The sequence below is a fragment of the Oryctolagus cuniculus genome, chromosome 8 (assembly GCF_051225735.1).
Source record: "Oryctolagus cuniculus isolate XC-2025 breed Fujian yellow rabbit chromosome 8, ASM5122573v1, whole genome shotgun sequence".
NCBI lineage: Eukaryota > Metazoa > Chordata > Mammalia > Lagomorpha > Leporidae > Oryctolagus > Oryctolagus cuniculus.
Genome location: NC_142874.1, coordinates 30,514,034 through 30,533,276, shown reverse-complemented (window position 1 = coordinate 30,533,276; position 19,243 = coordinate 30,514,034). Strand labels below are relative to the sequence as shown.

General features: G+C 62.6%; 1 protein-coding gene across 6 annotated transcripts in view; it reads left to right on the top strand.

Annotated features, from left to right (window-relative positions):
- BMP1 (bone morphogenetic protein 1) overlaps positions 1 to 18,767 on the top strand; it is a 38,567-nt gene extending 19,800 nt beyond the window's left edge. For 4 of the 6 annotated variants that reach the window (XM_051836765.3, XM_089302251.1, XM_017338316.4 and 1 more), the window contains 12 exons: positions 2,762 to 2,864; positions 4,263 to 4,379; positions 4,507 to 4,652; positions 4,759 to 4,954; positions 5,656 to 5,781; positions 6,281 to 6,441; positions 6,703 to 6,883; positions 10,236 to 10,361; positions 14,201 to 14,328; positions 14,565 to 14,778; positions 16,612 to 16,862; positions 18,150 to 18,767. In XM_051836765.3, the coding sequence (XP_051692725.2) occupies positions 2,762 to 2,864; positions 4,263 to 4,379; positions 4,507 to 4,652; positions 4,759 to 4,954; positions 5,656 to 5,781; positions 6,281 to 6,441; positions 6,703 to 6,883; positions 10,236 to 10,361; positions 14,201 to 14,328; positions 14,565 to 14,778; positions 16,612 to 16,862; positions 18,150 to 18,284 (1,884 nt within the window). In that variant the 3' untranslated portion in view covers positions 18,285 to 18,767. Of the gene's footprint in view, positions 1 to 2,761; positions 2,865 to 4,262; positions 4,380 to 4,506; positions 4,653 to 4,758; positions 4,955 to 5,655; positions 5,782 to 6,280; positions 6,442 to 6,702; positions 6,884 to 9,554; positions 9,894 to 10,235; positions 10,362 to 14,200; positions 14,329 to 14,564; positions 14,779 to 16,611; positions 16,863 to 18,149 lie in introns of those variants that run through there. The other 2 variants (XM_089302253.1, XM_089302250.1) reach the window with 1 other exon arrangement.
- Positions 18,768 to 19,243: the final 476 nt, after the last annotated feature.

Sequence of the window (19,243 nt, the reverse complement as noted above, 5' to 3'; positions counted from 1 at the left end):
TGCACGTGTAAGACTTTGGAACCATCTAGAAATGCATATAAGTGAATGTTCTCGCCCTTGATCCTCTGAGTCCCCCCCCTCGGAGGCGCCAGCGTTGGTGACACTCGGGTGTCCCTCCAGGTCTGTTCAGGTGTGTGTGCATGTGTATGTGTGTGTGGACACACAGAACAGAAGGGACCCCGTCCACACAGGTCGGGTCAGCTGCAGCTTGCTTTGCACTTCACCTTGAACGTGGTCCTCGTCCACGTCGGCACACAGACTTCACGCGGTCACATTCCTGGCTGCTTAGCATTCCGTTCTCTGTTTCTCTATTGAGTTTCTACTGCTGGATGCTTGATCAGTTTTTCCAAGGTTTCATTATTACCAAGAAAGCTACAATGATTAGCTTTAAATTTCTGCCTCTCCATGCTTGGGCAAGGAAGCATCTGTAGATTCCTGGAAACAAAATTCCACCCAAGAATTATTTCCTAAGCACCTACTGGGAGCCATGCCATGGACCTACTCTCTGCCCTCCTAGTTCAGATTTTGGTGCAGGGCAGGGAGAGACAGACAATAGCAGATCCCCCCCACCTCAGTGTGCACCAGCTCAGAGGTGACAAGCCAGAGGAAGAGGGACAGGGATGGGATAGGGTTACTGATTTTGTGTGGGATGGTCGCGTGAGTTGGGGCAGAAACTGGCAGGAAGCGAAGGGACACACAGGGCGGGTAGCTAGCAAGTGCAAAGGCCCTGAGGCTGCAGCAGGCTTGGTGTGTCAGGTCTGGTAAGGTTCGTGTGGCCACAGCCAAGGGACCGAGGACGAGAAATGGCCTTTGGAAGGAAGGGACTTTGCATTTCACCATGAGTGACACCCATTCTGAGCAGGAGAGAGGAGTGATTAGCATCACCCAAGGCCTGCTTGGAGCTTCGGGTGGGCACCCAGTTAGGTGCAGGGACTGCTGGGCTAACCCCCGTGGGAGGGGAGGGTGGTGCGAGGCCCAGGGGTGTCAAGGGGGCGCCTACAGCACTGGGCACGCAGCGGTTGAGTGGCCTGAACTTGGAGTGGGGGGGGGATCAGCCCGGCTCCATGGTCTCCTCCAGCTACCTTTGCGCTGGCTGTTGGGCTCCACCAGGGTTGGAGCTTTTTGGTGAGCACCGTGGAGGGAAGGAGGAGCCAGAGAGGGCCGGCGACATGCCAGGAGGAGCTGCAGAGGGGGAAGAGACTTGCTGTGACAGTGGCGCAGCCCTGGGCCCTTTTTGCTTCCTCTGTGAGCACCCCCCGTGTGGCCATTTGCTAGGAGGGTAGAAGGTTGCCACAAGGGTCTTAGCAAATCACTCCTCTCTCCAGATTTACTGCCTCCGTGTTACAGAACGCTGGGAGGTAGAGCGATAAGGCCTTCCCGTGGGGGTGGGGTGGGGAATAGTGATGACAAGAGTGGTCCAAAGTGCACTGTCCAGAACTGTCATCTTGCTCGACAACAGACCCGCCTTGAGGTCTTCCTCTTCCTGATTGATTTGAGAGATCGCCCATCCTGGTTCACTCTCCCCAAATGCCAGGCCAGAGCCAGGAGTCCAGAACTCGATCCAGGTCTCCCACAAGGGTAGCTGGGACCCAACCACTCCAACCATCACCACTGCCTTCCAAGGTGTGTGTTAGCAGGAAGCTGGAGTCGGGAGCTGAGTCAAGGCGTTACAGCGTGAGCCCCGGTGTCACACCTGCTGGGCCGAATGCCTGCCCCCTACTCCCTGCCTCGGAAGCCTTTTCATCCTGGCTTCCGCTCTGACTCTCAGTGGGGGTGGGGGGAGCAGGCCTCCAGCCCTTCTCCAGCAGGGGACCCCTCCCCAAGGCTCAGACCCGCTGGGAGCATTGAGTGTCACTGCACCTGCCTTGTAGGTGGCACTGAACACCTGCTGGGGTCCCTGTTTGTGGGAAAACTCTTGAGTACCCAGCAGGCTCTGGGGCTCCCTGCAGGAACAGCCAAGGCCATGGTTTCCCTCCTGGAAGACCTGCTGGGGAGAATTGAGCCTTAGCAAGGTGGAGCTGAGGTAGCCATGGGCACCTGGTGAGCCGCAGGAGGTGCCGGGCCAGGGTTCCAGGCACTCACCCCTCCTCCCCCCTTCATCCACGAGGACACTGAGGCCCGGGGAGATTGGGTGGTCTCCCCAGGGCTCAGCAGGAAATGCAGGGCTGGGAGCTTTTCCCACGGGGTCTTCCACGCGCATACCTTGATCTAGTTCAGGACAGCACTGGGCATCTTAGACCCACTGAGAGCAAGACACGCCCTCTGCTGTCAGCCTACCCCCTGCCCAGAATCAGGCTCAGTAAACCCGCAGGGTCTTCAAAAAGCTCACGGAAAAGGCATTTGGTGGGGGTGGGGGTGGGGGGTGGCGGGAACCTGCCTGGACTTCAAAGTTTTTGCACCAAAGTTAACTTCATTTCCCGTGAACTGATGCAAGTCCCTTTGCAGGTACTGCTGGTGACCCGGCCTTCCTTTCCTCCCCTCTCCCCCCCACCCCGGTGCCCCCAGGCCCTCCCCGGTGACTGTTCGTTGTTACGCCTGCAGGAGGCGCTGCAGTGGTCACACACCTGGCGGGGGAGGGGGGTGATGTGGCGTGGGGAGCAGCGTAACCCTCTTCCTCCCCGTGTTCGTTGTTATGCCTGCAGCCCACCTGCAGGAGGCGCTGCAGTGGTCACGCACCTGGCGGGGGAGGCGGTGATGCTGGCAGGGGAGGCGGTGATGTGACGTGGGGAGCAGCGTAACCCTCTTCCTCCCCGTCCCCCAGATCATCCTGAACTTCACGTCCATGGACCTGTACCGCAGCCGCCTGTGCTGGTATGACTACGTGGAGGTGCGGGACGGCTTCTGGAGGAAGGCCCCCCTAAGAGGTAAAGGCCCCCCCTTTTTCCTGCGTCGCCACCACAGCTGGGTCCTTAGAACCACTCACACCCCGCCCTCCCCGTTCTCCTCCTGGGGCCAACACCTGGCTAGGCTGTGGGGCCAAGAGTCCTGGAGTCCTCAGTCCCAGTGTGACCTCGGTCCTGTGTCCCCGGTTGGCCCTTCACAGTCGGTACGGGCTTCCAGGCCTCACTGGACCGGTGCAGGGGGGAGTCACGGGGGCCCCCGGGGGCTGTTCTGAGCATCCCAGGTGCTTTCAAGGCTCCCTTTGCTCTGTCACATGATCTGGCTTGTGGGTGTCCCCAAGCAGCCTGGCTTCAGAGACATTTGTTATAAACGGGTCAGGCCAGCCGCTTGCCCCCCGGGGCCTTGTTTTCTGGGGACACTTTGTCCCTGGTCGTGCAGGGGCAGGGCAGGGCAGGGCGGGGGAGTGTGTGAGAGAGCGCGTGGGGACTAAGTGGGTCAGAACCACAGAACAGACGGTGCTGTAATGAACTCGGCACAGGGGGTCGGTGCTGCCCGAGGCTCCTGTACCACACCCGAGCGACTACGCAGTGGCTCCAGGGAGACAGAGCTAGACAGTTAACGTTTATGTTGGTGCAAGCGGTTTTGAAATCTGTGCCTAGTTTCGTCATCATATGCATTTCCCACGACCTTTGGAAGTCCAGGGAGGATGAGCCACGCCCCTCTGGTCTGGATGCAGTCCTGGAGGGCTCTTGCGCGCTCACACCTTTGTTCCGCGGCCTGTGCCGGAAGCAGCCTGGCTCCCCACCCCCACCCTCCCCTTCCTCCTAGCCCCCCCCACCGGTTAGTCACCCAGAGCAGCTGTCGGCTGCAGACGTGTTAACCTTTCCAAGATCCTGGTTTCTTGTTCATAGCTCACATTCCTAGGCCGGCAGCCTCTGTCCCTGTGGGAAGCTGGGAAACACCCAGCCTTGTTGGCCACACAGATCCGTCCTCCCGGGTCCATTCCGACTGCAAATAACCCACAGATGGCCAGCCTCACCCATGAGGTGGGCTTCCTGGCCGGTTCTTCCCGCTAGGGGAGGACATTTTTCAGACTCGGTCCGCCCTGGGGTTCCAGGATTTATTTCGGGGCCTTGGGGGTTATCCGCTGTGTTTGAGCCCGCGAAAGCCTGCCTGGCTGGCATGCGCAGAGCGGGCTCAGCTCCTGTCTTGATTGTTCCTTAGCCTGGAGAAAGGTGGTGGCAGGGATACGAGAATGTTGCCCTCCAGGGGCGTGGCACTCAGGGGACACTGGCCTCTTATGAGAAGTCACCTTTGCCTCCTGTTGGGAACTGGCTGGCTTGAGCCTCCCGGAGAGGCAGCGGGGGGGAGGGGGCTGGGGCCTAGGCCGGGTCTCAGGGCTCCTCCCCGCTGTCACATAGGCCGCTTCTGCGGGGGCAAGCTCCCCGAGCCCATCGTCTCCACCGACAGCCGCCTCTGGGTTGAATTCCGCAGCAGCAGCAACTGGGTTGGAAAGGGCTTCTTCGCGGTCTATGAAGGTACAGGGAACGGGGCCATGGGGAGAGGCCGTGGGCCTGCTGGGGAGGACCAGGCCTGGGGCACAGGGGCTAGGGGCTGCCAAGCAGGGCAGAGCGTGCTCATTAGCCTCACCCCCCTTCCCCAAAGCCATCTGTGGGGGTGACGTGAAGAAGGACAATGGCCACATCCAGTCACCCAATTACCCGGATGACTACCGGCCCAGCAAGGTGTGCATCTGGAGGATCCAGGTGTCTGAGGGCTACCACGTGGGCCTCACGTTCCAGTCCTTCGAGGTAGGTTGGGGACCCCGTGATGGGACGCTGAAGCCCACCCCCACGCCCCCCGCCTCCCCACCGCCAGAGCTCTGTCCGCCCGCTGACCGTGTCCCCGCCCGCCCAGATCGAGCGCCATGACAGCTGTGCCTACGACTACCTGGAGGTGCGCGACGGGCACAGCGAGAGCAGCGCCCTCATCGGGCGCTACTGCGGCTACGAGAAGCCCGACGACATCAAGAGCACCTCCAGCCGCCTCTGGCTCAAGTTCGTCTCCGACGGCTCCATCAACAAAGCCGGCTTCGCTGTCAACTTTTTCAAAGGTGCGGGCTTCCCTGCTGCCGCGGCCTGCGGTCCCCACGGCCAGTCCGTCGCCTGTGTTCCTTTACTGGGGCCAGCGCAGACTGTGGGAGGGACACAGGTGTGCGAGGAGCTGCTGAGGGGAGGGTCCACCCCCGGGGGAGGGGCTACTGGGGGAAAGATCCACCCCTGGGGGAGGGGCTTCTGGGGGAAGATCCACCCCCCTGGGGGAGGGGCTTCTGGGGGAAGATCCACCCCTGGGGGAGGGGCTGCTGGGGAAAGATCCGCCCCTGGGGGAGGGGCTGCTGGGGAAAGATCCGCCCCCTGGGGGAGGGGCTGAATCAGTCTTCCATCTGTAAAATGGGCGCGGTAACAGTCCTTCCCCCACAGGCTGCGTGTGTGGACTGAAAGAGCGATGGAGGAAGATTACTTAGTGAGGGGAACAGCACAGGAGAGGCGCCAGGAAATGGTGCTGGCCGCCAGCCCAGTCCATGTGCCCAGAAGGGAGGCTCTGGGGCCCATCGTGGGGTATCTAGCACCCTCGGGGGGCTGGGAGGCAGGTTTGTCCAGAGCTGAGTGGAGAGGTGAGCCTCACCGCTGACTCCCCCACGCTGGAAGGTAGACGCAAAGCCTGGGGGATCGTGAACTTGACCCTCCGGCAGAGGCTGGACAAGGGCCCGGCGGCAGCCTGCAGGGTCTCTAACCCCGCCTCTTTCCTCCGCAGAGGTGGACGAGTGCTCTCGGCCCAACCGCGGGGGCTGCGAGCAGCGATGCTTGAATACTCTGGGCAGCTACAAGTGCAGCTGTGACCCCGGCTACGAGCTGGCCCCCGACAAGCGCCGCTGTGAGGGTGCGCGGGCCCGACCCCCTTCTCCCCTGAGCCCTGCCCGCACCGTCCTGATGCCGTCCCCAGCCTTGGGGAGCTGGCCGGAGTTGCCCGTGCCCTCCTCCCAGCTCCTGGAGAATCCCGGCGAGAATGCACACTTGCCATGTGTTCTGCAGGCTGGCTTGGGGTTTGGCTTTAACGCTGACCTTGACCTGCAAAGCGATGTCAGTGTGGTGACCACACTGCAGGCTAAGGCGTCAGCGGGTTCTCCGAGCTGCCCCCTCTCCCGAGCCTCCAGGGGCTCCCAGGAGCCCCTGCCTCCCCCTTCTCCCTCTCAGAAGACCCCTGGCCTGTGGGGTCTTCCCACAGAGAAACACCCAGGCTTATACAACCCCGGACACCCACCCTCACCCTGCCTACTCCCTTCCGTCCCAGACGGATCAGACCAAACCCCAGCCCGGCCCTGCCCTGCAGTAGGCAGTAGGGACTCCTGGTGACTGATGTCCCCCCCGGCCCCCCCCAGCTGCCTGCGGTGGGTTCCTCACCAAGCTCAATGGCTCCATCACCAGCCCGGGCTGGCCCAAGGAGTACCCCCCGAACAAGAACTGTATCTGGCAGCTGGTGGCACCCACCCAGTACCGCATCTCCTTGCAGTTCGACTTCTTTGAGACCGAGGGCAACGACGTGAGTGCCCACTGGGGCTGAAAGGGGCGGGAGGCATGGGAGCCCGGCTCGTGCCCACTTCCTGTCCTCCGAGTGCACTCTGAGAGTGGGGAGGAGGGACCACACCCCATTCAGGGAGGCAGGGAGGCCTGAGGGAAGATCCGATCCGGGGCAGTAGGCAGGCAAAGGCTCCAGAGCCCGCAGGCCAGGGAGCTTCCCCCCAGTGGGGTGGTCAGGAGAGGCTTCCTGGAGGAGGCAGCCTGGAGCTGGGCTTCCCGGCAGGTGTGCAAGTACGACTTTGTGGAGGTGCGCAGCGGGCTCACGGCCGACTCCAAGCTGCACGGCAAGTTCTGTGGCTCCGAGAAGCCTGAGGTCATCACCTCCCAGTACAACAACATGCGCGTGGAGTTCAAGTCCGACAACACCGTGTCCAAAAAGGGCTTCAAGGCCCAGTTCTTCTCAGGTAACCCCGGGCTGCCCCGCTCCAGCCCTGCACACGGCTGTCTTCCCCCTGGTGCTGCCCACCCCCCCCCCCCGCCCCAGCCCCATCTGGTGCCTGATGGTGGAGCTGGTGCACCTGCTCCCTGCCCCCCCCCCCCCCCCCGCCACATACCCCGGGCCAGGCCCTCAGGCATCTGAGTTCCCAGATTCTGCACCCTCAAGGGAGTGGCAGGCCTCCAAGCGCTCCAGTGCTGGGAGGGTGGGGAAGAGGAGGATATTTGCCCCCGGTGAGGTGGGCCAGATTCCCTGGCAGGGGCCAGACTTCTAATCAGGCCCCGAGCAAGCCGTGCTGGGACTCCACCTTTCAGCACCCAGGCCTGCCCGCAGGATCCGAATCAATGGAGGCTTCAGCCTCTCTGAGCTGCAGGGGGCGGGGGCGGTGTCTTCAGAGGCAGTGGGTGGGCACCCAGGGTGTGTGTGGGGGCCCTGTGGTGGAGGGTGGGGAAAGCGGGAGGCCCCAGGGCTGGCCGGGGCAAGGTGGTTTTGTGGACGAGCCGCCCGGGGGTCCTCATCCCCAACCCGCCTGGTGGGCCGGGCATGGGGCGGGCAGGAAGCAGGAGGCCACGGCCGCGTCCACGCTGCCTCCCTTCTCCCCCTCCTCGCCCAGGGTCCTGCATCCTCGAGCCCCTATGTGGCCGCCCTGCATTCCCCTGCCTGCCCCACCTGGATGCCATGCACCTGCCCCTGTGCACGGGTTCCCTGCTTGGCACTGCCAGCCACCCTGCTCTGCTTAAAGTGCCCCATTGAGCTTCTGACTCAAAGCCATCCCGCCCCGCCCCACTGCTTGCTAAGACCCCTCCCCCGCCCCCACGCAATGCCAGTCCCTCCCTGCCCTGTGCCCAGCTCCTCCAAGGTGCTCGGGGTGGGCTGCCCCGGGGATACCATTACCTGCTTACTCTCGTCTCTTCCTGCCCTTCTGTTGCTCCAGTCTTGGGTGAGGTGGGGTGGGAGGGGGCTGGCACTTACCTCTGTCAGGCCTAGTTACTGCCCTCCCCCCTGCGTGACCCTGTGGTACCCCACCCTCAGCCCTGCACACACACACACACGCTCACACACACCTGCAAGCACGCACACACATGGGTGCACACGCATTGCCCCGTCGCGAGGCCCCTCACCGGTGGGCATCAAGTGCAGCCCCCCAGGGCGTGGGGCCTCTGTCTGTGGCCCCCTCCCCCAGAAGGGGGCCTTTTGGACACTTGGGACACCCATCAAGGAGACCCTAAGGCAAGAAGGAGAAGAAAGAGCCGGAGACCTTCAGTGGGACCCCCGCCACCCTCCGGGGCATGTGGGCACTGTAGGGTGAGTGCCATCTCCTCGTCCAGGCCCGCGCCCGCCCCCTCTGTGCCCCTGCCCCTCCCACAAGCTGCCCCCTGGGCTCTGAGGTGAGGCTGCCCACTGCTCCCAACCTGTGCCAGAGTCCCCTGCCCCCCGAGGACGCTGGCACAGCCGCCCCCACTTGTCACTCAGCCAGGCACACACCCATTCACTCGGCCATTTGTGAGCGCTTATTTTACCCCTGCTGTGTGCCAGGCACAGTCCTAGGTATTCAGGGTACAACTAGGAGGAAAAGGAGTGGAAACAGGCCCGGAGAGTCTTTGCTGGGCCCCTTACTGCAGAGCACACAGGGATGTCTGCGGTGCCCCTGACCCCTACATCCCTGCAGGGTTAGTGCAAAGGCAGCCCTCGCTCCCTCCCCTCTGATGAGCCTCCTGAGCAGGAGCCCTTGGGAAGGGACCTCTGTGCGTCCCCAGGGGTCTGGCCCACCTGCTTTAGAGAAACAGAGCCTTCTGGGAGCTGATGCTGCAGCCCGAGGGCCTCTCTGATGGGGCCCAGGAGGTCCTTGCCACCGGCCGGCTGGCTGCCTGCCATCGGGTGGCTTTCTCCCTTGGGGTTCGCCCGTGGACCATCACACGGCCCCCCAGTGCCCACAGACAGACCCGAGGCTACATGGCCGAGGCCTACACACACCGCACCACGTGCAATCCTGTGTGTCAGTGTACGGGTGTGTGTGCGCGCACGCACGCTTCCTCACACGGGCGAGGGCTCTTTGGAAACTTCGTGGAAAGTGGGCACTCTGAAAAATCCACGGGTGCATTTCCATCCTGTCTCGCCTCAGATCGCTTTATCTTTTAATCACATCTTTCCACGGGCTTTGGAAGGGCCCTTGGCCGTGGGAGCCGGCAGCGGCGTGTGTCTCCAGGTGGGCGGGTGACGCGTGTGCGTCTGTCTGGGTCCTGGTATCTGCACCCATGTGCACAGTGAGCGGCCATGTTGCAGTGCTGGCCCACGGGTGTGGATTGCCGTTGGGGGTGCAGCTCCCACGAGCCCCCTGCCCACCACTCCTGGTTCCTCTCCTCCCGAGTGCGCGCCTCGGTCCTGCGTGCCCCCCAGGCCTTCTCCCTGCCACAGGCTGTCTCCTGTCCCCTGTTGCTGCGCCTCTTTCCCCTGCCCCTTGCTAACCCAGCCCTCCGTGACCTGGCTGCGCCGGGCATGGCTGCCCGCATGCGTGCCCTGCCTGCCTCCCCGCTCCGCCCCGTGGCCCCGGGCCTGGTCTCCACTGCTGTCCCTCCCCTGGGCCCCCGCCCTCCACCCCCACCCCTCGGTCCCTTTTCTCCTTCTCTCTCTCATTTCAGAAAAGAGGCCAGCTCTGCAGCCCCCCCGGGGACGCCCCCACCAGCTCAAATTCCGAGTGCAGAAAAGAAACCGGACCCCCCAGTGAGGCCGGCCAGGCCTCCCAGACCCTACGTGTTACTCAGGAACCTCACCTCGGACGAATGGGCTGGGGGCTGCGGCGCCCCCCGCCCCCGGCCGCCGCCTCCGGCCGCACAGAACTGGTGCTCTCCTCTCCTCCTGGTCCCTCACAGCCACAGGGGGACCCCACCCCCACCCCTCCCCCCATTTTGATGGTGTCTGTGACATTTCCCGTTGTGAAGTAAAAGAGGGACCCCCGCGTCCTGCTCCTTTCTCTTGCAGTCTGCTTGTCCGTGTGTCTGTTTTTCCACTTGTCCGTCTGTCCAGTAAGCAGGTAATGGTAGAGGGTGCCCTGGGCGGTCAGCTCCGACCCTTCGCCCCGCCTCCAGCCCACTTCTGCTCTCTTTCCCACAGCTGGGCCCCCTCAGCTGGCTCCGCTCGATGCAGTGCCCGGGACCCCCCACCCCAACTCTCCACCCCCCTCCCCCATCGGCGCCTTGCCCCCCCCCCCCACCCCTGCCCAGCTGTCTGTCTCCTGGAGGGAGGCAGCCCGGCCGCGTGCCCCGGGAGCAGGCAGCCCTGGGCCCTGCACAGACCCAGCCGCCCGTGTGCTCCCCTTGCAGACAAGGACGAGTGCTCCAAGGACAACGGCGGCTGCCAGCAGGACTGCGTCAACACGTTCGGCAGCTACGAGTGCCAGTGTCGCAGCGGCTTCGTCCTCCACGACAACAAACACGACTGCAAGGAAGGTAGGGACTGTGCCGAGACCCAGGCTGGCGGTGCGGCGTCTGCCCCGGGCGGCCCCGCGCTGGGGAGCGTCCGGACGGCCAGCGGTGCCTTCTCCATCAGCCTCAGTTCAGGCTCCCGGACCCGAGCAACCGTGGGGGTCACCTTGTGCCTCCCACATGTGGCGCAGGGACTCCCTCCACCTTCCCCAGCGTCCAAGCTCTGGTCTCTGCCCGCAGGGGACAGACGGACCGGGGCTCCATCTTGCCAGCTCTTAACAGTCGTTAGGGCTTTCTAAGACCCGCATCTAAGTGTTTTTCTTTCTTTCTTTTTTAATTAAAGATGTATTTATTTGTTTGAAAGACAGAATGATAGCCAGAGGGAGACACACACACACACACACACACACACACAGGTCTTTCATCTGCTGATGCACTCCTCAAATGGTCACCATGACCAGGGGGAAGCCAGAAGCCCAGAACTCCATCTGGGTCTCCCACATGGGTGCAGGGGCCCAAGCACTTGGGCCATCTTCCACTGCTATCCCAGGTGCATTAGCAGGGAGCTGGATCGGAAGCGGAGCATCGGGACTTAAAGCCATGCCCTGGTATGTGTCGGCTTAACCTGCTGTGCCACAACGCCAGCCCCCGAGTGTTTCTCTTTCTAACGGCCTCCCTCCAGCACGATGGACAGGACAGTGGCTCAGAGCCCAAGAGGGAGGGGATGGGATACTGGTTGAGGGCACAGACACGAGAGCCAGGGCGCCTGTTCCAGCCCTGTGTTTGGCGAGCTGTGTGCCCTTGAGTGGCTGTTACCTTCTTAGTGCCCCGGGTGCTTCTGTGTGAACTTAGGGAAAAAGAAGCCCTCTGTCCGAGGAGTGCCGGGGCCCTTTAACCTGGCAGCAAGTGCCCCTGGGCCTGTTGTCATGCTGGGTCCCACTCCTGACCCCGGAGCCCCGCAGCCCCACCCCAAGAATCCAGAACTTCACAGGTGGCAAACTCCACACGTGACCGCGGTGACAGCTCACGGAGAAAAGGCAGCTACGTGGAAAGGCCGGGTAAAACCACCTGGCGGCCCCGCGCAGAGGCTCTGTGTGACGTGTAAATGGATTCCGTGTTCCGATTCGGGTCGCACCCTGAGATACCTCACCGCGTCTACGCACATTGCCCCAAACCTGGAAGAACCCAAAACACTCGTGCTGCCAGCATCTTGGGCCACGGATGCTCCCATGCCATCCCACACCATCCCTGACGCCACCTGCTACAGCCCTGGCCCGCTGCGTGGGCTTCCCACGCAGCCCCCCTCAAGTCTCGCTGACTCCCAGGGCCCCCACCTCTTAGCTGGAGGGGGTTGTGTTCTGGTGCTGTCTGCTCTGTCCGCTCCCGGTGGGGAGGAGACCTCCAAGGACAAACAGCCGTGGGAAGATGCCCATCTACCCATCCGGCCTCCTGCCTCACTTGGAAGCACGCACGATCGCTCCCTTGGGTGCAGGAGCTCCAGAAAGGAGACCCTGTGTTCCAGGGAGCTCACAGTCTAGCTGGCGAGAGACGCAGAGGTGCTGGGAGACAGAGGCAGGGATGGGCGGCGGCCACGTGGGGAGGGTGGCGTGGCCGCATGAAGCCGTGGAGGCTCCGATGGGCAGAGACAGCAGCTTGGCCTGCAGCCTGAAGGGCTGTGCCGGCCTGGCCCTCGTAGCTGTACGTGCATTCGGTGAGCCCCTGGCCGTGGGCCTGGCCGTGCAGCCTGCGCCCTGCCCGTCCCTTTCTCCTCCTCCGCCCAGCAGGGCCCTGGCTGCCCACTTTTCCACGTGGAGCACACGGCCCTTGGTGATCGGTATCTGTTTTCAAGCTGTTTGGGATGCGCGTTATTATTATTTTTTTTAATGTTTATGTATTTGAAAAGCAAAGCAACAGAGAGAAAGGGAGAGAGGGGGAGAGTGAGACAGAGAGACAGGGAGAGACAGAGAGATCTTCATCCACTGATTCATTCCCCAAATGCCTGCAGCAGGAACTGTGTTGTGGCACAGTGGGTTAAGCCGCTGCCTATGACACCACCATCCCATGTGGATGCTGGTTCGAGTCCCAGCTGCTCTGCTTCTGTGCTAGCTCCTGTTAATGTGCCTGGGAAAGCAGCGGAAGATGACCCAAATAGTTGGGCCCCTGCAACTCACATGGGAGACCCAGATGAAGCTCCTGGCCCCTGTCTTTAGCCTGGCTCAGCTCCAGTCATTGAAGCCATATGGGGAATGAACCAGTCTCCCTTTCTCTCTCTCTCTCTCTAACTCTGCCTTTCAAATCTCCTTTTTTGAAAGATTTATTTTATTTATTTGAAAGACAGTTATAGGGAGAAGTAGAGACGGGGGGGGGGGTTTCCATCCACTGGTCACTTCCCAAATGGCCTCAACGGCCAGAGCTGTGCCGATCTGGAGCCAGGAGCCAGGAGCTTCTTCTAGGTCTCCTACGCTGGTGCAGGGGCCCAAGGACTTGGACCATCTTCTGCTGCTTTCCCAGACACATTAGCAGGGAGCTGGATCAGAAGTAGAGCAGCTGGGACTCTAACCAGTGCCCATATAGGATATTGGTGCTGTAGGTCAGGGCTTTAACCCACTGTGGCACAGCGCTGACCACTCAAATAAATCTTAAAAAATAAAAAAAATGCCTGCCACAGCCAGGGCTGGGCCAAACCAAAGCCAGGAGCCTGGAGCTCCATCTGGGCCTCCCACATGGAGGGCGGGACTCATCTACTTGAGCTGTCACCTGCTGCCTCCCAGGGTGCTCAGAGTGGAAAGTGGGGGCGAGACTCAAACCTGGACACTCAGATACGGCACGTGGGCATCCCAAGCAATGGCCTAATAGCTGCCCCAAACCACACTTCCCAGGGGACAGGCTGGGGACTGCCATCGCTGAGGGTGCTGGCGAGGAGTGTGGGTGCTCGGCCCTGCCTCCAGCTGCAGAGGAGGGTGGCTGAGGTTAACCCAGTCCGCCCTCGCACCTGTGCCTTCTCCATCCGTGGGGTCAGCCCACCCTAGCTGTCCTGAGCACTGGGACTTCTGCTGTAGCCGTTGTCCCCTGACCAGTATATTGTGGCACTTTGTAGGTGGCACTTACGTTGCATTGGGATGTACAATGTGCCACGGGGGGCAGGTGTCTGGTTAAGATGCCTCTTGGGACACCGAGTTCAAGGGCCCAGCTCTGCTGCTGGTTCCAGCTTCCTGCTAACGCACGCTCTGGGCAGCCAGCTGTGACTTGCCCCAGCCCTGGCCCTTACAGGCATTTGGGGAATAAACCAGCAAATGGAAGCTCTTGGTCTGTCTCCCTCTGTGTCTTTGCCTCTCATGAATAAATTAATTTAAAAAAGCGCACAGGAAGATGAGCGTGGGTTCTGTGCAAAATCCATGCCCGTTTATGTAAGCAGCTTGAGCACCTGCAGACCTTGCTGTCTGCCGTGGGTCCTGGGAACATTCGTTCCCCTGTGGACGCCAAGGGCCAGCCATACTGAGTGAAGGATCAGCTCCCTGGAGGAACCGGAAGCGGCTGCGGAGCGGGCGGTGCCCTGTGCCGAAGCCTGGGGTGGGGGCGGCCATTGCTGTGGTTGACATCACCCAGGGTTTCATGGCAGCGGGCGTGGGGAGGATTGAGTCAGGTGCCAAAGTCCTTGTGATGCTGGCGGTGACAGGTGCAAGGAGGGGGCAGGGGTGGCCCCGGGGGAGCACCGCGGGGTCACACTGAGGGCTGCGGCAGGCAGCAGCCAGCTAGTGTTCCCGCAGGCCTGCAGGGGAACAAGACAGGAGACATGGGGGAAGTGGGGGCGGGGTGGGTAAGGGCCTCTCTTGCAGGAGGTGCCATCACTCACTTCCCCACAGCTGGCTGTGACCACAAGGTGACGTCCACCAGCGGCACCCTCACCAGCCCCAACTGGCCCGACAAGTACCCCAGCAAGAAGGAGTGTACCTGGGCCATCTCCAGCACCCCCGGGCACCGGGTCAAGCTGGTAGGTGCCCGGCCCCCAGCTGCATGGGCACCCCTGCTCCTCCACGTCCTGTGGGTGCCACCTCCAGAGCCCCTGCAGCCTGGGGGCGGGGGGCTGGGCTGAGCCCCGGGACCCGGCACCCAGCTGCTGCCTGGGCACAGCCTCCTCTCCCAGCACTGCCCGTTCCTGGGACCACCTGGGCCCCCGCCCCTGTTCCCAGCCGCGTGTTTAAGCTGCCTGCCCCTCGCGCCCTGCAGACCTTCGTGGAGATGGACATCGAGTCCCAGCCCGAATGCGCCTACGACCACCTGGAGGTGTTTGACGGCCGCGACGCCAAGGCCCCTGTCCTGGGGCGCTTCTGTGGCACCAAGAAGCCCGAGCCCGTCCTGGCCACCGGGAACCGCATGTTCCTGCGCTTCTACTCGGACAACTCGGTCCAGCGCAAGGGCTTCCAGGTGCAGCACTCCACAGGTGGGGCCCCTGCCGCCCTGGGGGGCTGCAGAGCCCGTGTCAGCTCAGACACACGGGGCCCTGCGGCCCAGGAGGCGGGGCATGCCAGTGTGTCCTGGGGACCAGGCCAGGGGCTCCGAGTGGGCGCCGAGGGGTGCGGGGCTGGGGGAGGGTCACAGGTCAGGGTCAGAAAGGACTGGGCGGTGATGGCGATTGCTGGGGGGGGAGCTAGAGCAGCTGGGATGGGGAGGAAGTACCCTACAGCTCCCACTGAAAGTGCAGTTGCCTCCTCATTCTCCAGCCCCCCCCATACTCACTCACTCATTCACTCATTCACTCATTCATTCTGCAGTTATCTAGTAAAATGTGGCAGCTGGCATCCTAAGTGCTGGTCACGAAATGAACCAAGCAGAAAAAAAAAAAAAGGGCCGGTGCTGCAGCTCACTAGGCTAATCCTCCGCCTGCGGCGCCGGCACCCCGGGTTCTAGTCCCGGTTGGGGTGCCGGATTCTGTCCTGGTTGCTCCTCTTCCAGTCCAGCTCTCTGCTGTGGCCGGAGAGTGCAGTGGAGGATGGCCCAAGTCCCTGCACCCGCATGGGAGACCAGGAGAAGCACCTGGCTCCTGGCTTCAGATCAGCGCGGTGCACCGGCCGCGGTGGTCAATGGAGAGTGAACTAACGGAAAAAGGAAGACCTCTCTCTCTGTCTCTCTCTCTCTCACTGTCCACTCTGCCTGTCAAAAAACAAACAAACAAACAAACAAACAAAAAACAAAAAACCAGCCATCAAGGGGCTTCCTCTGCATTCATTGGTTGCCTAAGCTCCTTTTCTTTTTTTTTTTTTTTTTTAAGACTTATTTATTTGAGAAGCAGTCAGAGACAGAGAGGAAGAGAGAGAGAGATCTTCCGTCTACCATTCACTCCCCAAATGGCCACAATGGCCAGAGCTGGGCCGATCCAAAGCCAGGAGCCAGGAGCTTCTTCCGGGTCTCCCACGTGGGTGCAGAGGCCCAAGTACTTGTGCTTTCCCAGGCCATTAATAGGGAGCCGGATCGGAAGTGGAGCAGCCAGACTCAAACTGGCGCCCATATGGGATGCCGGCACTGCAGGCAGAAGCTTAGCCTACTACGCCACAGCGCCGGCCCCTCGGCTGCTGTTGGCTGAACCTCCTCTGTGCCAGAAGACAGGGGCGCAGGGCGGTGACTCTGGCCTGAGCCCCTCCCCCGCTGGGAGCTCACAGCCCAGGAGTCACGCAGGCCCAGGCAGTTGCAACACGAGACAGAACCAGAGCAGGGCGAGAGAAAAGGCGCCGAGGCCTCCTGGACCGGGCAGTGGTGGAGGCATTTCTGGTGGGGGAGGGGCCCTTGCAGAGCCACACCCAGTGCGGCCCAGGGTGTGGCCAGGTGACCAGATGGCGTGAGGGCAGCGGTGGCTGCAGACAAGGGCTGGAGCCGGAGACCTTGAATGCCAGACCCAGGCTGTCGGTTGGGAGCGCCGTCCCTGCACGGCGGGGTACAACATTGAGCCACTGTTTTAAAATGAGCCGTTTTTGTAGAAAACCCAGATGCGCAGCTTTTCGAAAACGAAAGCTCCTGGGCAGTGTTGCTTGCCCTGGAGCCAGTTGGCAGTGTCCCCTTTAGACAGCCTCGGCCCGCAGAGCGCCCCCACCCCCTCCAGTGGTCAGCTCCTGGAGGTGGAGCAACCAGGCACCTGCTCTGGGCCCCGTCCCTGGCCAGGAGGCCTCTGCCGCCAGCCTCCGTCTGGCCACGGGGGTCCAGGGCAGGGGTGGGGAGGGTGCAGCCCCGTGCCTGGCCGGTGGCGGCGCTCAAGGTGTGGTGGCCCATCTTGTCCCCGCAGAGTGTGGGGGCCAGGTGCGGGCAGACGTGAAGACCAAGGACCTGTACTCCCACGCCCAGTTCGGAGACAACAACTACCCCGGGGGCGTGGACTGTGAGTGGGTCATCGTGGCCGAGGAGGGCTACGGCGTGGAGCTCGTGTTCCAGACGTTCGAGGTGGAGGAGGAGAGCGACTGTGGCTACGACTACATGGAGCTCTTCGATGGCTACGACAGCACCGCCCCCAGGCTGGGGCGCTACTGCGGCTCCGGGGTGCGTTCCCAGCCCCACGCCAGAGGCCCAGCACAGATGTGGGCGGCATGCCTGCGCTCCTGGGCAGGCTGGGGGCGGGGGCTCCAGTGGCCAGTCTCCCTGGGCCTTCCCCACCCCCGCAATCTGGGCAGGAGAGATTCCTACAGCCTCAGGGCCAGGCCCTGCCCAGGACCTGTTTGGTGGGGGCTGGGGAGCAGGACAGAGTGCCTGTGGCCCCCTACGCCCCCTTGCCCTGTTCAAGGCCGCTCTCAGAAGGTGCAGCCCGTGGCCCTCCTACACATCGGGAGGGCTAGAACATTCTGTAAAGTGGCAGCCAGTGATGGGGCGGGGTCTGAGCTGAGTCACTGAACCAGGCCCTAACCCACCTCCACCTCCACTCCTACCCCCTCCTCTGTCCATTTCTTCCCCAGGGACTGGGAAGTCCCCCCAAAGCCCTGCTCCTGCTGTCTAGGCAAGCCCTGAGCATTACTTCCTCCCTGTGTAACGGCAGTGGCTAACCCCATGCGTGATTCATTTGCCTCCCCAAACGAGTCTGTGGCTTCTCTCTCCCTCTCTCCCTCTCTCCCTCTCTCCCTCTCTCTCTCTCTCTCTCTCTCTCTCACACACACACACACACTCACATGCTTCCTCTCACATGCTCACATGTACTCTGTCTCACCTCCCTGGCCTTGCTCCAGGGCAGTCTGGGGCCCAGGAGAGGGTTAGGGCTCCCGGGAGCTGCGGCAGCTGCTGGGCCCAGCATTGGCTGAACCTCCCCTTGGGAGCCAAACTCAGGCCTTTGCGTGACTGGCAGCGGCTGGGGAGAGGGAGTGGGAAGCGGGAGGCGAGCACAGCCCCTCTGCCTGCTGGCTCACTGCTCCCGCAGCCCCTGGCTTCCAAGCCAGCACGCCCTCCCCACTCTGCCCTCCATCAGAGCCGCACACCCAGCCAGGTGTCCCCAGGTGGCTTCTTCCCCTCCCCCCAGACAGGAGCCCCATCCAGGCACAGTAACTAAAAATGCCCCCCAGGGGCTCAGAAACCTTTTTCTTTCATGCTGGAGGACCAGGGTTCTCTGCAGGCCGCTGTACCCTGAGTGGGCGGGAGGGGGCGCTACCTGGAGCGGACTGTGAAGCCAGATCTGCAGAGACTGACCGTGAACTTGAGACAGACTCCTCCACCCCATGTTCCTTCCACACCCCAGGCACCCCATTCGGCTCCCACCAAGAAGCTCTGCTTACAGGGACTGAGGGCAGTGGGGAGGGTCGGGGGGCCCCTGCCTCCCTCACACCCCTCTCGCTTCTCCACCAGCCCCCCGAGGAGGTCTACTCGGCTGGAGACTCCGTCCTGGTGAGGTTCCACTCGGATGACACCATCACCAAAAAAGGCTTCCACCTGCGCTACACCAGCACCAAGTTCCAGGACACACTCCACAGCAGGAAGTGACGGCTGCTGCCCTCGGTCAGCCAGGCCGGACAGTGCAGGGTCGGGGTGAGCGAAGGCGCCAGGACCTGCAGGTGCTGCCGTCCCCGGAGGTGGGGGGACTGGACTCCTTCATCAGCGATCCTCACAGCCAGAGCGAGGGGGCAGGGCCAGGGAGCCAGCTCGCTCCCTGAGACACTTGAAGTGACCGTCCCTCCCCGGGAGGCCCCGCCGGGCCCAGGGGCTGTCCCGTAGCGCCTGCCGCCTCCCGCCCAGCTCTGCTCGCTGCGTTGTGTACAGCCGGCGGCGGCGGTGTCTGCATTGTAACGTGCGTCTCTCACCCTCCTCCAGCCTCCACTGGGCACACGTGTCCGTGCCTGTCCCCCAGGGGCCACAGTGGGGGCGGGGAGTGGCAGGAGAAACAAGACAAGGGCGTCTCTCGGGCCCAGTGGCTGGTCAGTCACACCGGGGGTACCCCGGCCAATAAACAGAAAGTGTTACAGCCAACCTCCCGTGGCCTGCCGGATGCTGAGTGGGGGTGTGGGAGTGTGGGGGCTGGGGGGAGGGTGTGTGTCCCGGTGCAGATGTGCGGGCTGGCTGCGGCTGGGGCCGGCGTGCAGCCAGCACACCTGGCCTTGCTGGCCACCCTTCCCTCTTGCCTTTCCAGGTCCCTGGAGGGTGTGATTTCACACTCGGGCACACACACAAACACACTCACTCTCGCACAGGCGCCCGGCACACTGCAGTCAGCAGGCTGGCTGCTGCCCATGGCCCTCCCACATATTCTATAAAGAGGCTGTTGGGTGGGGAGGGAGGAGGGATGTAAAAGGGGCTCGCGCTGTGTGTCCATCTGGGTGGAAGGAGGGGGGGCGCTGCAGGGTGTTGGCAGCGGGAGCAGAGTGAGGGGGGGACCCAGCAGGAGCCAGAAAAGCCTCGGTAGCTGGGTCGGGCCCCCAGGCCTGCCTGTCGCATGGCCACACACG